The sequence below is a fragment of the Aethalodelphis obliquidens genome, unplaced genomic scaffold (assembly GCF_003676395.1).
Source record: "Aethalodelphis obliquidens isolate GAN/ISIS:26980383/991018 unplaced genomic scaffold, ASM367639v1 scaffold25, whole genome shotgun sequence".
In the NCBI taxonomy this organism is placed as follows: Eukaryota; Metazoa; Chordata; class Mammalia; order Artiodactyla; family Delphinidae; genus Aethalodelphis; species Aethalodelphis obliquidens.
In genome coordinates, this window is record NW_020837969.1 from 14,122,541 (window position 1) to 14,135,913 (window position 13,373).

The 13,373-nt window shown below is 39.6% G+C and overlaps 1 protein-coding gene across 3 annotated transcripts in view; it reads left to right on the forward strand.

Annotated features, from left to right (window-relative positions):
• Nucleotides 1-9,641, forward strand: part of FAM149A (family with sequence similarity 149 member A) — a 22,914-nt gene extending 13,273 nt beyond the window's left edge. Inside the window, exons 9-13 of one of the 3 annotated variants that reach the window (XR_003436238.1) lie at nt 1,931-2,034; nt 2,505-2,714; nt 5,465-5,585; nt 7,027-7,338; nt 9,404-9,641. Coding sequence is in view for 2 of the 3 variants with exons in the window: in XM_027122666.1 (XP_026978467.1) it covers nt 1,931-2,034; nt 2,505-2,714; nt 5,465-5,585; nt 7,027-7,105; nt 9,404-9,477 (588 nt within the window). In the remaining variant the exon portion in view is untranslated. The remainder of the gene's footprint in view (nt 1-1,930; nt 2,035-2,504; nt 2,715-5,464; nt 5,586-7,026; nt 7,339-9,403) is intronic. The other 2 variants (XM_027122666.1, XM_027122665.1) reach the window with 2 other exon arrangements.
• Nucleotides 9,642-13,373: the final 3,732 nt, after the last annotated feature.

Sequence of the window (13,373 nt, forward strand, 5' to 3'; positions counted from 1 at the left end):
CACACACACACACACACACACACACACACACACACACACACACACACGATATGTTTAGAGTGGATGAGAGTTTGAGCTTTGGATATAGACTACAACTTTGGAGTCCAATGTCACAAGCTATTGACTCTGTGATCTTGAATCTGCCCCTTTCTTTCAAAGCCTGTTCCATTATCTACAGGATCTGTGAAATAGGAAGCCATGAGAATTAAAGGAGATAAGACATTTAGTACAGTGTGTGGCACAGAGCAGACTAAGTGTTAGCTTTGATTATTATAATCAGATGCTAATTATAGATCATATCATATTTTATTATATTATAATTAGATGTCTTTTAGCTCATTAATGCTGTGGGGCTCAGAGGGAAAGTAGCATACCCTCACAAAGTAGAGTAATACGTGAACTAAATCCTAAATGACAGGCAAGATTTATTAAGCTGAAAAAGAAAAGGGAGGATGACAAGGCAGAGACGAAAATATGCACCCAGCATAGGAGCAATAGGGCCCAAGGTTCACGGAGCAGTGGATTGAAACAGAAATATCTCATAGGGTTGTTTTACCCTCTAGTTTAAGGGCTTACAATTAGTCTTTGTTCGTGCTGTTCAAAAGAAACTTTTGGAATTGCTACCAGTTTAATGAACTTTTTGGTCTCTTCAAACTGCTCTGACAGGCTCAACAGTATTGCTCACTTTTCATATTGAAGTATGAATCACATAAAGGAACAGTTGATGACAACCTAGAAGAGAACATTTAACTATAAGGCAATATAAATACACTTGAAAAATACGGAGATTTTAAAACCTAAGGATTTATTTTAACAGATATTTTGTTGTGTTTACAGTTTTTTATGGTTTTTTAAAATGCTTTTTACAGCTATTTTGTTGTTTGCATTTGGATAAAAGTTAAAAGAAAGTGAATGGGCAACAAAGTTTAAAAGTAAAGTACTAGTAGAGTTTATTTTGAAATAGTCAAAGCATTTTAGTGATAATCACAATAGGTCTTACTTTATTCCTCTAACATTTACTTTTATATATATTCAATATGAGGAAAATGTGATTAGGGGTGCCACATTTTTCTCGAACTATAATTCTAGTTTCAGAAATCCTGTTTGCCTGAAGCTATAAATTATTTTAAATCCTAGTTGGTCATATTATGGGATGGAATAGGAAATTAATAATTACTTAGCCCTGACTTCATGCTTTCACCAAGGTTATCGAATTGAATTCTTCTAATAACTCTATGAAGTAGGAATCATTATCCCCCAGAGTAAAGATTAGGAAGTTAAAAATCTTTCCAAGATGACCAAGCAGGGGGCATTAAGAACTGGGATTCAAATGCAAGCCTGTCAGTCTCTGGTCTCAGGTTTTCCCAGGCTCTGGAGCTGGTCCGGGAAGCTCACTGGGGTGAGCTGTGAAGGGTTGGGTCGGAGGAGAGGTGCCAGACAAGCTGACCAGTGGGAGCTGGGACACCTTTTCTTTGCTTCTCCAGACTCTCTGTCCACCCTCTTCACCCTGGTGAAGGTGAACACACAGCGAATGAACAGAGGGCTCCCTGCCCTGCAGCTTTTGGGAGCCAGAGCACGGAGGAGAACGAGGCCTGGCTTGTTTCCTCCTGGCCCTTCTACCGGGTCACAGTGGGTTGGTGGCATTTCTCCATCAGCTACCCGGTCCAGATTCCAGAAACCTCTCCCTCACTTCTTGCTGCTCTGAGCCTAGGTGTGGTAATGTGTCCCTACTGTTAACAAGCCTTGGGGAATTGCTCATTCCTTATTCATTTCTCTTCACACGTCTTTAGAAAGTATGGTCCCTTTACTAAATGCACCTCAAGTTAGCCAGTTGGAGGCTGCCCTTTGTTTCCTGTGGGCTCCTGACAGGCATCCGTAATTGCAACGGCCCTGGGTGCTGTTTAATTTTTATTCTTTTCACTTTCCTCAGATTCATCGCTTCTCCAATAATTTTTATAGTGACTTGAATGGTGTGATGACAATTCAAGCAAAACCGCTTCAGCAGAGACCTACTTACTTTGCAGACAGAACACAGTACGTATGAAAAATAACCACCCAGCCTCTTCCCTGCGCTGGACACACTCGACCACTAAAGACCACTGAGGACGAGATGATAAGAATTGCATTTAATCCCATGCTCCAGGTGTGTCTGAGCACGTAACAGCCAATGCGTAAGAATGAAAACAGCCTGTTCTAATGACAACCACAAAACAATTCCTGTTAGGTTGGGGCCGATAAGAAAAGGGGACTGTAGCTGTGAATTCTTAATCTTGTGGGCTATACGGTTTGATTACAAACAGTGAGAGACTTAAAACAATGAGATCTCTTCCCCCTGTCGATGATCCTTCACTGAAATTAAAATTGAACTGGAAATGCTGGTCTGTCCATTCATTCAACAAATAGGACTAAATTCTACGTGCCAGGCTGTGTTCTAGACAAAGCCTAGTAATGAGCAAATGCATAGAGCTTACATGTGAGTAATGAACTTGACTTCCCTCCCCCAGGAGTGAGCAAGAGGACAGATCTCTGGGTTTAGGGGCCGGTGCTCTTGCCTCGGCCCAGCACCGTCTGGCAAGGATCTTGGAGGCTCGCGGACTACAGACTTCTGCAAAGAAAACACCGGCATACAGGAGGCTGCCTTCTCTTACCTCAGAATCACAGCGAATAAAAATCCCCAGCGTGTACAGTGATGAAGTTCTTAGGGGAACGAAACTGTAAGTCTTGTTTCTCTGGTGGTAAAACAAAGGTCACGGAGGACAGAGATGCTTGTCAATTAGGGTTTATGGTTTATTCTGGACAAAGCATCCCTTGTCAGATCTTATGTGGACGGTTTTCTAAGTAGCTCATTATTTGGATATTTAACATGAATTTGTTCCAGTAGTATACTTACTACTGGATACTAGCTATTGGCTAGATACTAGAATATACAGTCAGCCCGTGTACCTACAGCACAGGCAGCTAAGCGCAATGAAACTCCTGATGGAGAGGGTCTTAGGTGGGTTTCAATGGCTGAGTCTGTAAAACTAATCATTAGCTAATGCTTTTATATAGACACAATTAATACTTTCATTGTGAGGTGTAAAAACTGATGTACATAAGATGCGGTTAAAATAAAAGGGACATATACCCATTAGTTTTTATTTATCTTGAAGGGCGAGTTTCATTCTGTGTAGGGAATTTCAGAAAATCTTTTGACCTTAGGGATCAACATCAAATCATTGCCTTATTAGAAAGGAATTTGTCTCTTCCTTTAGAATTACGAAGGAGCTTTCCAGTTTTCTCACTCACTCAAGTGTGAGGCAATACTTGTGTTAACAACAGCCAGTGTTTGTTGACTGCTTTCATGTTCCCAGCACTAGCTAAATGAATCACATTTATTATTTTATTTGTGACCTACCACAAACCTTTGAGTTGGTACTCACATTATCCCAAATCTAAGATGAGGAAACAGAGGCTGAAAGGAGTCAAATAACTGGCCAAAGATCACTCCCCCACAGTGCTGCCTGGCTTTGGAGACCAGCCCCTGGACCATCGGGCCACCAGGCTTCCTGCAGCGCGGGAGGGAGTTATTACAGGGACCGCATCTAGGTCCCCCTGCGGGGGGGGGATGTGTAAGCAGCTGCCAGTGCTTAACGAGTGACTGGACTCCTTCGAGATGCACTCCATAGCACCCTTTACAGCTTTATGATAAGTCAGCGTTTCTTTCACTAGTCGGAAGTGCTCTTTCCAGCTTTATTTGAGTCTGCTCTGTTAATTCTTTCAAGATCTCACTCCCTCCTCCATGTCACTTTGGCCACCTGGGACCCTCTTCGTCATCCTCTGCCGTGTCAATAGCACATTACTGGCTCTCTCCTCTTCCTCCCAGCCCACCCGGCCTCCACTGTCAGGCTTTCATCAAAAACCTTTTCTATTTTTTACTGAAATAAATTCAGACACCTCCAACTGTACATTCCCTTCCTGTTTTGTCCTGGCCTCTCCCTATTTGTAGATCCATGTCTTTCAACATTTTTAAAATTATTGCCATGCTAAAAAGCCCTTTTAGCGTATCTTTTCTAATTCCTCCCCCACCTGTGAAAGTTTAATATAGTGTAGAGTTTTGTACTTTTTTTTTTTTTTTTTTGCGGTACATGGACCTGTCACTGTTGTGGCCTCTCCCGTTGCAGAGCACACGCTCCAGATGCGCAGGCTCAGTGGCTATGGCTCACGGGCCTAGCCACTGCACGGCATGTGGGATCTTCCTGGACCGGGGCACAAACCCGTGTCCCCTGCATTGGCAGGCAGAGTCTCAACCACTGCACCACCAGGGAAGCCCTATCAGACATTTTTGAAAGCATGATTTTAATGACTAAAATATAATTATGTGGGTATATAATAATTTACTGTGTTGCCCTATTACTGAAAATTTTCATTTCTTCTATATTTTCACTATTATATTGTACAGTGAACGTTATCTTACATAAATTTTAGTAAGGATGTCTTTAAACTGTTTCCTGGTGGTAAGTCCTAGAAGTAAAGCTACCAGGTCAAAGGTTATGGATATTTTTAAGGCTCTTGAAATATTTTTCCAAAGTTCTTCTAAGAATGGTTCTACCAATTTATAGACCCACCAGCAATCCACAAGACTATTTCCTTGCAGCCTGTAAACTTTAGTTAGTATGTATATTTTAAAACTTGATGAATCAAAAATTGTCATATTTTAATTTTCATGAATTTATTATTAATAAATAAATGAATTAGAATCTGTTTCTAGAATATCCATCTCTATTGTGCACAAATTAGACAATTTAATTTTTCAGTGTTAATATGTGGTAGGGAAGGTCTTTTATCATCATTACTCTTCCTTTGTTGAAATTACCCATGCTGACAAATTTTACAATCTGGTTGTCAAATTTAAAAAAAAAGTATCACATTGGACCTCATAGCATTAAATCTATTAAAAATGTAGGAATTGACTTTTTCACAAAACTTAGTTTTCCCATCAGAGAACATATTTTGCCTTTTATGACCTTACATAAATTTTTGTGGTTTTCCTCATCTAGGCCTTGCACATTGAGAATTAATTTTATCCTTCATTGATTGCTCTATTCCCTAAATTTCTACAGTGCTTGTATTCAGAACCAGACACCGTAGCACTATATTATATCAACTGCATTGCATTGTAATCTAATGACCTGATTTGTTTTCAGTACTTTGCAATCTTCTTAAGGAGAGGAACTAGGTATTCAAAAACTTCCGTGTTCTGCGCAGGGGCTAGCACAGCTGAGCACTCAGTAAATACAGGCTCACAGTCCTTACTAAACACAGAGGTGACTGGGGCTGGGACTCAGTCCCCTGCCCATCTTGTAGAAACTCAGCTCATCCTACTTGGCGTTTCCTTTGGGAGGCAGGTTGTGATTAATAGCTTCGTGGTAAGGTCTGTTCGTCTCTGTACCTGGGTGCTCAGGTCATGTTGTTGTGTTTACAGGCAAACTGGCGTGGACCGCACGGCCTCCCCACCAGTTCAGACCTCAAGGAGCAGGTTGCCACCAATAGGCTCAGAGACTGGGGAGCAGAATATGGCAGTTCCCGGATGGCGTCCTGTTTCTGTAAGACAGATTTCTTAATATTTAAGTGCACCATTTACATTGTTTGTTGGAAAACAAACAAACATAATTTGGACACTTCCACATGAACACGGTAGCATAAAATGTCTCCATGATCTGTTTCTTGAAAGTAACTGGCTTTTGAGAATTTATAGGAGGTGGGAGGATTAATTCAATATTTTGTGAAATAAAAACACGGCCCGAACTAAATCAGAAAGTCCAGGTGTCAAGGCCATATCTGATGGTCAGGATGGTGTAGCGAAGAAAATGGCATGAAGATTACGTCAGGGGACAGGCTGATCTGTGTTTGAATCCTGCCACACAAACTCTTCATATGATTTGCTTCCAATTAGTCTCCCTGAGCCTTAATTTTCTCACTTATAAAAGGGCAATAATGATTCCTACCTCAAAGAATTGTTATAAGGATTAAATGAATTTATAGATGTTAAATAATGCCTGGCATAGATTAAGAACACAGTAACATACCCTGCCATTTTTCCCAGCTCTCATTTTTACAGTTACTCTTTGCCATGTTCACTGGAATGTAGGCATAATGTCTTCTTCACCCAGGCTCAACTCAGCCAAGCGACCACAGAAAGTCTGGGGAAGGTATGCTGCTGGTAGAAAGCCTAACCAGGTTTCCCCCAGATTTATAATGACTGCTCACTTCACTCCAATACAAGTAACTTGTGTCTATTTTATAAAACACAGAAGACCCCCAAGTGTGAGAACATAAAGCCTAGGGAGAGAAAAACCAGCTGAGGCAGGGCTTTCTCTCGCATTCCTTCTGCCTCCCTGAATATAACAGTAAAACTCATTCTCAGAAGGCAAGAGTTGCAAAGCTTTAATATTTAACTTTAGAATATTGTGGCTTAGAGTGGAATCCTAAAAGCAGTCAAATATCACATTTAAAAAAAGTCAGATGCTTCACAAATGCAGAAGAACATTTCTATCATACTTTAATATTAAGAATTTTATGCAGTTAAGGTTTTTAATCCATATTTACTTATTAAGGCCCTACCACTTTACCAGGTTAAAAACTACAATTACATAATTAAATTGATAGGTGTGTTTAGTGGACCTTATACTTAGCAATATCTAAATAAAAGTTTTCAAATAAGCGAGTGAATGAATGATAAACGAGCGACTGATTGAAGCATATATAGATTTTCTTTTGTCTTTTTAAGGATTGCATTTATTTTAAACAAGAGCATATCATCCTTCATTTAGCTCAGAGGAAGGCATCCACAAAAACATGTGTTGAGCACAGTACCTGTCCGTGTAGAAAGATCACCCCTTCAAGAAAGATCTCTGGCCACGGAACAGTTTTCAAGCCCAGCACATCCCATACATTTTGGGTCGGTTCTCTGTTAACCATAACTTTCGTTTTTAAAAATATTTGAAACGATAAAACTCATCCCTCATTTTATTTTTCTTCTAACAGTCAGATACACCCCGAAAACGTTCATTGACACTGAGGGAATTTGCTGGTCACACATGGACAGGTCAAGGTTTTTTGACAGGTCGGTGTTCTCCATATACAAATAAAATGATGTAATACGTGAAGTTTCAAGTTTTGGAAAGAGAAATTGGAGATTATCGACCTTGAGAGGACAATTTTGACCAAGAGTTTGTCATCTATGGCTATATCTCAGGAATCTCCATAAAGAGCAAAACTGCAAAGACAAGCACTTCTCTGCTGTTGGTTAAAAAAACAAAAAGTAACTGAGTAAATCTGAAGATCGAAGTGGTTTTGGTAAGCAATTCATGAATCAATTGGGCAGCATCTCATGTGGCAAACAGAGGTATTCTGAGGAGCTGCAGGGCATGGAAGGCTTTTATAAAAGGAAGGCAGGACAGGGAAAGGAGATCATCAGCAAGGAAAAAAGGAAAGTTCACTGGAGGAAGGTAAAAGCTCAAGTGATGATAGCTCGTCTTTGGCTGACCTGCTGGGTTTTCCATTGGCTGGGCTTGATGCTGGGCAAGAAGGAAGTCTTCCTCCTGCTGGAGCAGGAATGTAGCTGCGCTTCCTGTTTGGGAGAGCAAGGTGGTCTCTTCCTATTGGGGTCAGTCAGTTACTGATGTCTTCCTGGTGGGGTAAAGGTGAGTGGTGGGCAGGGCATGAGAGCTCCCACTACTGGCTTTCCAACCCCAACTTTGGCTGCGGTTTCCTTTTATTAATTTGCACAATCTTAAAGGAGAAAATGCCCAAAGTTTCCTAATAATTTAGAGCCTCACCCTCATAAAAAAGAAAATGCTGTCTTGAGTCTTAGAAATCAATGTCTCTCTCTGCTGTAGAGTTTCCATGTTTTTCTTCTGAATGAAACTCTATTTTCAGATTCTCTTTGAAGATCTCATTATAAAAATGCTTCACAAAATTAATACAAATCTTCTAGTTATTTTATGATGTAGAGTTTTACAGATAAATACTTATTCTCAGGTAGTATGCCATTTAAAGAATCAAGTTTCTAGACTGAATTCAGGCCTATGATGTTTTAATTTTCAAAACCGTTACCAACATTTTTGTTCAAGGAGGCAACGTAGCATCGTCATGAGGTGTGCCACTCTGGAGTCAAATGCCTCGTTTCCATCCTGACTCGAGCACCTACTAGCTGAGCACTTTAGGAGAGCCTCAACTGCTCCGGGCCTCAGTTCTTTTATAACAGACTAGATGGAGAAAACAATTATTGGAAAAATGTATGGAAAGGACCTAGCTAGATGCCAAGCATACACTGTTTGCTCAAAAAATATGAATCATTTGTATTATAATCTCAAATGTAGAGGATAATTTGCTGTTTTAAGGGAAATAATATAACTTTAAAATAAATCTAGTTTAGTATATATCTAGTATAATTCAAGCACTGGGACAACTCAGGTTTATCACTGTTTATGTCAGCCCTTCTATAGTTCTATAGCATAGTGATGTCAAAATTTCTCTATTCTTTTGAGATTTTTCTCCTATGCTCATAGCTCTAAGCTGCTGTGTCTTTTTGTTGCTTTTTGCCTTGTGCATTCCCCAGGAGTATTCTCTGTCATTTTCAATGACAATAGTTCTTTCTCTAAAAGGCAGCCATGGTATGTGAGAGAGAGAACAGTGACGGTTGATAAATATGATTCTGCGGATGGCAATAGACAGTGGCTAAGGAGTTTCGGAGATGTTGACTGCAGCGTGCTAAGTGGAGATGCCAAATAGTTTGTTGGGCGTACAGTACTAGAGGTTAGGAGAGGAAACTGGGCTCTGAATTTGTTTAAAATCTGCACTCTTAATTTTTCACCAAATACTAAGTCACTGTATTCTCTTATCAATAACTTTGTGACAACTGTCATTATTGCTGGTTGGAGGCCTTTTTCATGTCTATAGAAGTGATTGAGGGTACATAAGAGAGATGTTCCTATATTTCTAAAGATTTATTTTCTTCTTCTCTGACAAGCAGGCTTGTGGTCTCTTGCTTACCTTTGCTTCCAGGTCCCAAAGCGCAGGGGCTATTATCAGCATTATTTCTGTAGCAGAAAAAAAAAAAAAAAGAAAGGAGAAGCTGAGGGACCAAGAGTGGAAAGGACTTCTTAAGGTAGCTGACAGAGTTCTCTGAGGGAACTCATGGCCAGGACCAAGGCCCAGTGGAGGGGAAGCACCCCTCTTTCTTCTCAGCACCCAGAGTGGCAGTTTTTCCAGATGACTATTTCCTGATTTGTGTACAAGTGACATTGAGTTTTTTTTTTTTTTCGTTTTAAAAAATATCATCTGCATGGAACATATAACACGATCCTTTTGGGACCTGGGATTTGTAACATGTTAATGAGAATTTTGCTTGGTGTTACAGGTTCACAATTTCCACCTAAATCTTTTCAGAGGACAACTTTGACTTTCAGAAAGAGATTCCAAGTGGCGTGTTGATGTGACTTCACCAGGACTGCAACACCTGCTGAAGCATTCAAAGCCTCGGTACACCATTTATCACGTGAAAAATACAAGAAGTATTGTTATATCTCTGTCTGACAGTCTGATATGTTCGACTACCTGGGAGAAATGCAAACAAATAAACAACTTAATTTTGAACACTTTTTGCTGTAAAGAGAATACAAGTCAAACCCACCAACCTTCTTCATTATCGGAAGCATTCCAGTAAAGGTTCTTTAGGCTTTGCTCAGAAGAATCTAATATGTGTTTATAATTCATCCTTTTATTAATTATACACAGACACACACATGCTTAGTGCGTGTATTCACACACTACTTTGTATATGAAAGTATATTATCTAGGAATATGCCATTTTATCTAGGAGTATGTAGCTTTATGTCTTTTGAGATTTTTTTTTGTCTCATTCTATTATTAATTCCATCAAAGTCCTAGTCACTAATAGATATTACTCCCTCCTTTAGAAAACAGCAAAGTCACCTTTGGTACAATATGACAGGTTGACTAATGTTCAGATTGTTCTAGTCATTGTGCTGACTTTCTTATACCTTTTTAAAAAAGCACTTTAGGGGCTTCCCTGGTGGCGCAATGGTTGGGAGTCCGCCTGCCGATGCAGGGGACGCGGGTTCGTGCCCCGGTCTGGGAAGATCCCACATGCCGCGGAGTGGCTGGGCCCGTGAGCCATGGCCGCTGAGCCTGCGCGTCCGGAGCCTGTGCTCTGCAACGGGAGAGGCCACAACAGTGAGAGGCCCGCGTACTGCAAAAAATAAAAAATAGGATAGACCTAGAGTCTGTCATACAGAGTGAAGTAAGTCAGAAAGAGAGAGACAAATACCGTATGCTAACACATATATATGGAATTAAAAAAAAAAAAATGTCATGAAAAACCTAGGGGTGAAACAGGAATAAAGACACAGACTTACTAGAGAATGGACTTGAGGCTATGGGGAGGGGGAAGTGTAAACGGTGACAAAGCGATAAAGAGGCATGGACATATATACACTACCAAACGTAAGGTAGATAGCTAGTGGGAAGCAGCCGCATAGCACAGGGAGATCAGCTCGGTGCTTTGTGACCGCCTGGAGGGGTGGGATAGGGAGGGTGGGAGGGAGGGAGACGCAAGCGGGAAGAGATATGGGAACATATGTATATGTATAACTGATTCATTTTGTTGTGAAGCTGAAACTAACATACCATTGTAAAGCAATTATACTCCAATAAAGATGTTAAAAAAAAAATAAATAAATAAAAAATAAAAAATAGAAGTACAGTGGTCTAGACTCATACCTTATAAACATTTTCTATTGGAAAATAAAGTACTAGTTTGGAGATAAAGTCTTGGCTCTACCACTCACTTAAAAAAAAACAACAGCCTGCTCATGCATATATTTTAACACCTGTATTGAAGATAATACAGATAATAATCTAGAGTTTATTAAATAATGCTTAAATCAAGGATGGTGTAGGGCAGTGTTTTCATAATAATCTACTTTGATAAATGAGTCTCATCTTAGAATTTCCCTAACAAAGTTTGAAAACGGCAAATCAAATTACTCCTGAGATCAATTTTTAAACTAAGGTTAGTGACTATATTAATTAAAATGTCAGTTTATCCAAAACCAAGAAGAAATGAAGAAATTTAAAAATAATATAAAAATATGTAAAATACCATAGAAAACTACTAGATTGTATGAATTTAATACTAAAGGAAGTATCCATAGAGTTGTTATTCTGAACTAGAATGGGATTTCTATACCAATTAAGAGATACATTTTTATAATATCATAATCATTTGCATATTATATTTTTATTGTCATTGTTTTCTTATGACTACAGATCATGGTTAGGATGTTTAATTCTTTAATTTTTAATAAAAGTGTTGAGTTTTCAAAAATTCATTACATTTATAAAATCTTTAGATTCCCAATTTTCAATATAATTTGTGTAAATATTTCTCTATTCTGCAGTGTCTAATACACAGGTTACTCATACATTTATTTCCAACTCCATAGCAAACTTTTCCCTGTGAATTCAAAATACATATCCATATATGTTTGTGAGGGTTTTACCTCATTTATGAGTACACCAATTTAACCTTCATGTCAGAAAACGGCATTCCTGTGCGGCAATCATACTTGATATTTATCAAGCACCTCCTTTGTATAAGATTCTGTTCTAAGCATTGGGCTGAACAAGACAAAGTTTTGCCCTAATAGAACTTATACTCTAGCGGAGCGCACAGACTGTAAACAAATCAATAGAAACATAAGGTGAGATAACAGTCAGTGCTATGAAGAAATATAAAATAAGGCCATGTGACAGCGGAAAGAGTTGCAACTTTAGATAGGACAGTCAGGGGAGGCTTTATTGCAGAGGTAGTCTTTGAGCAAAGACTCAAAGCAAATGAGAAAAGAAGCCATGTAGAAATGGAAAAAAGAATTCTAGACAGAGAAAAAAACACACAGCCCAAAACAGGAGCATACCTGGAGGTTTGAAGAGCAGCAGAGAGGCCAGTGGGACGTGGGATGGGATTAGCAAGGGGGAGATCAGCAAAGTAATAGGAGCTGAGGGTTTAAGATGCTTTTTGGCCTTGGAAGTTGTAAATTATCCGAAATGGGGAGCCACTGGAGAGTTTTGAGGACCAAGTGATGTAATCTGACATGAGATGATGTTTCAGATCAGATGATAGTGGTGCAGCTGGGGAGGAGTCAGGGACCTTGGGTGTGTTCTCAAATTTGAGCCAATAGGATTTGCCATTGGACTGGATGAGCAGGGTAATAAAAAATCCAGATTGCCTCGAAAGCTCTGGCTTAACACTTGGAAAGATGGTGTTGGCCTTTCCCGAAATCAGAAAATGTTCAAGAGGAGCAGATTTGGAGGCATGTTGAGACATGTTTGTTTGAGATGCCTGAAGTGGAGATGTTGAGGTGTTTGGATATCTGTCCCTGGGGTTTAGAGAGGAGGTAGAGACTGGGGTGTGTGTGTGTGTGTGTGTATATATATATATATATATGGTATTTAAGTACTGAAATGGATGAGATAACCAAGAAAGTGAGAACTTAGAAGCAGGGAAAAAAGAGTTCTGAGCCCCGGGCATCTTAACATCTGGAGGTACGGGATGTGAAGAGAAACTAGCAAAGCAAACAGAAAGAATAACTGGTGAGGGAGAAAAGAATCAAGATAATATGGAGTCAAAGTCAAACGGGGGCGGCGGGGTTCAAGGAAGTGATAAGGACTCAAACATGTTGAATGCTGTTGATAAGTCAATTTAGATAAGGTCTGAGAAATGACTTAAAGATTTAGCTACATGGGAGATACTGGTGATCTTGACAAGATATGTGCTAGAAGAATGGACAACACAAAAGTCTGAAGAGGCTTCAGGAAAGAATAAGAGGAGGAATTGAAGACAGTAGGAATTTACACTGATCATTCGATGTGTGTGAGTATATAGGTAACATAGTTCTATATCCAGTGAGAATTAATTTTTTTAATCTAAATTAGGTATCTTTTTCATACTGGGAATCATTCCAAGTGAGATAAAATTTAAGGAAATCAGTGTTAACATGTACAAAGGCCTTCTGTAGTTTATAACACATTCTGGCCCACGACTTTAACTTTCAGAAGCACTTATTTGAAGCTGGGGAGAGTAGCAAACAAAGACCTTCCAAGTGGGAAGGGATTCGTCCTTTATTGTAGAATGAATCTTCAGGAGAGAAAGGAAGTTCACACCTTCCTACTCAGTTGGATTAGTTCCATGAAGCTGACAATGAATGTGGTTACAAAGGCAGACAGATTGTCTTCACCCTGGCACAGTACTGTTTCCTACACAGAGCATCCTTACCTTTTACGGTGGACCTTCTAAGATGCAGCACTGT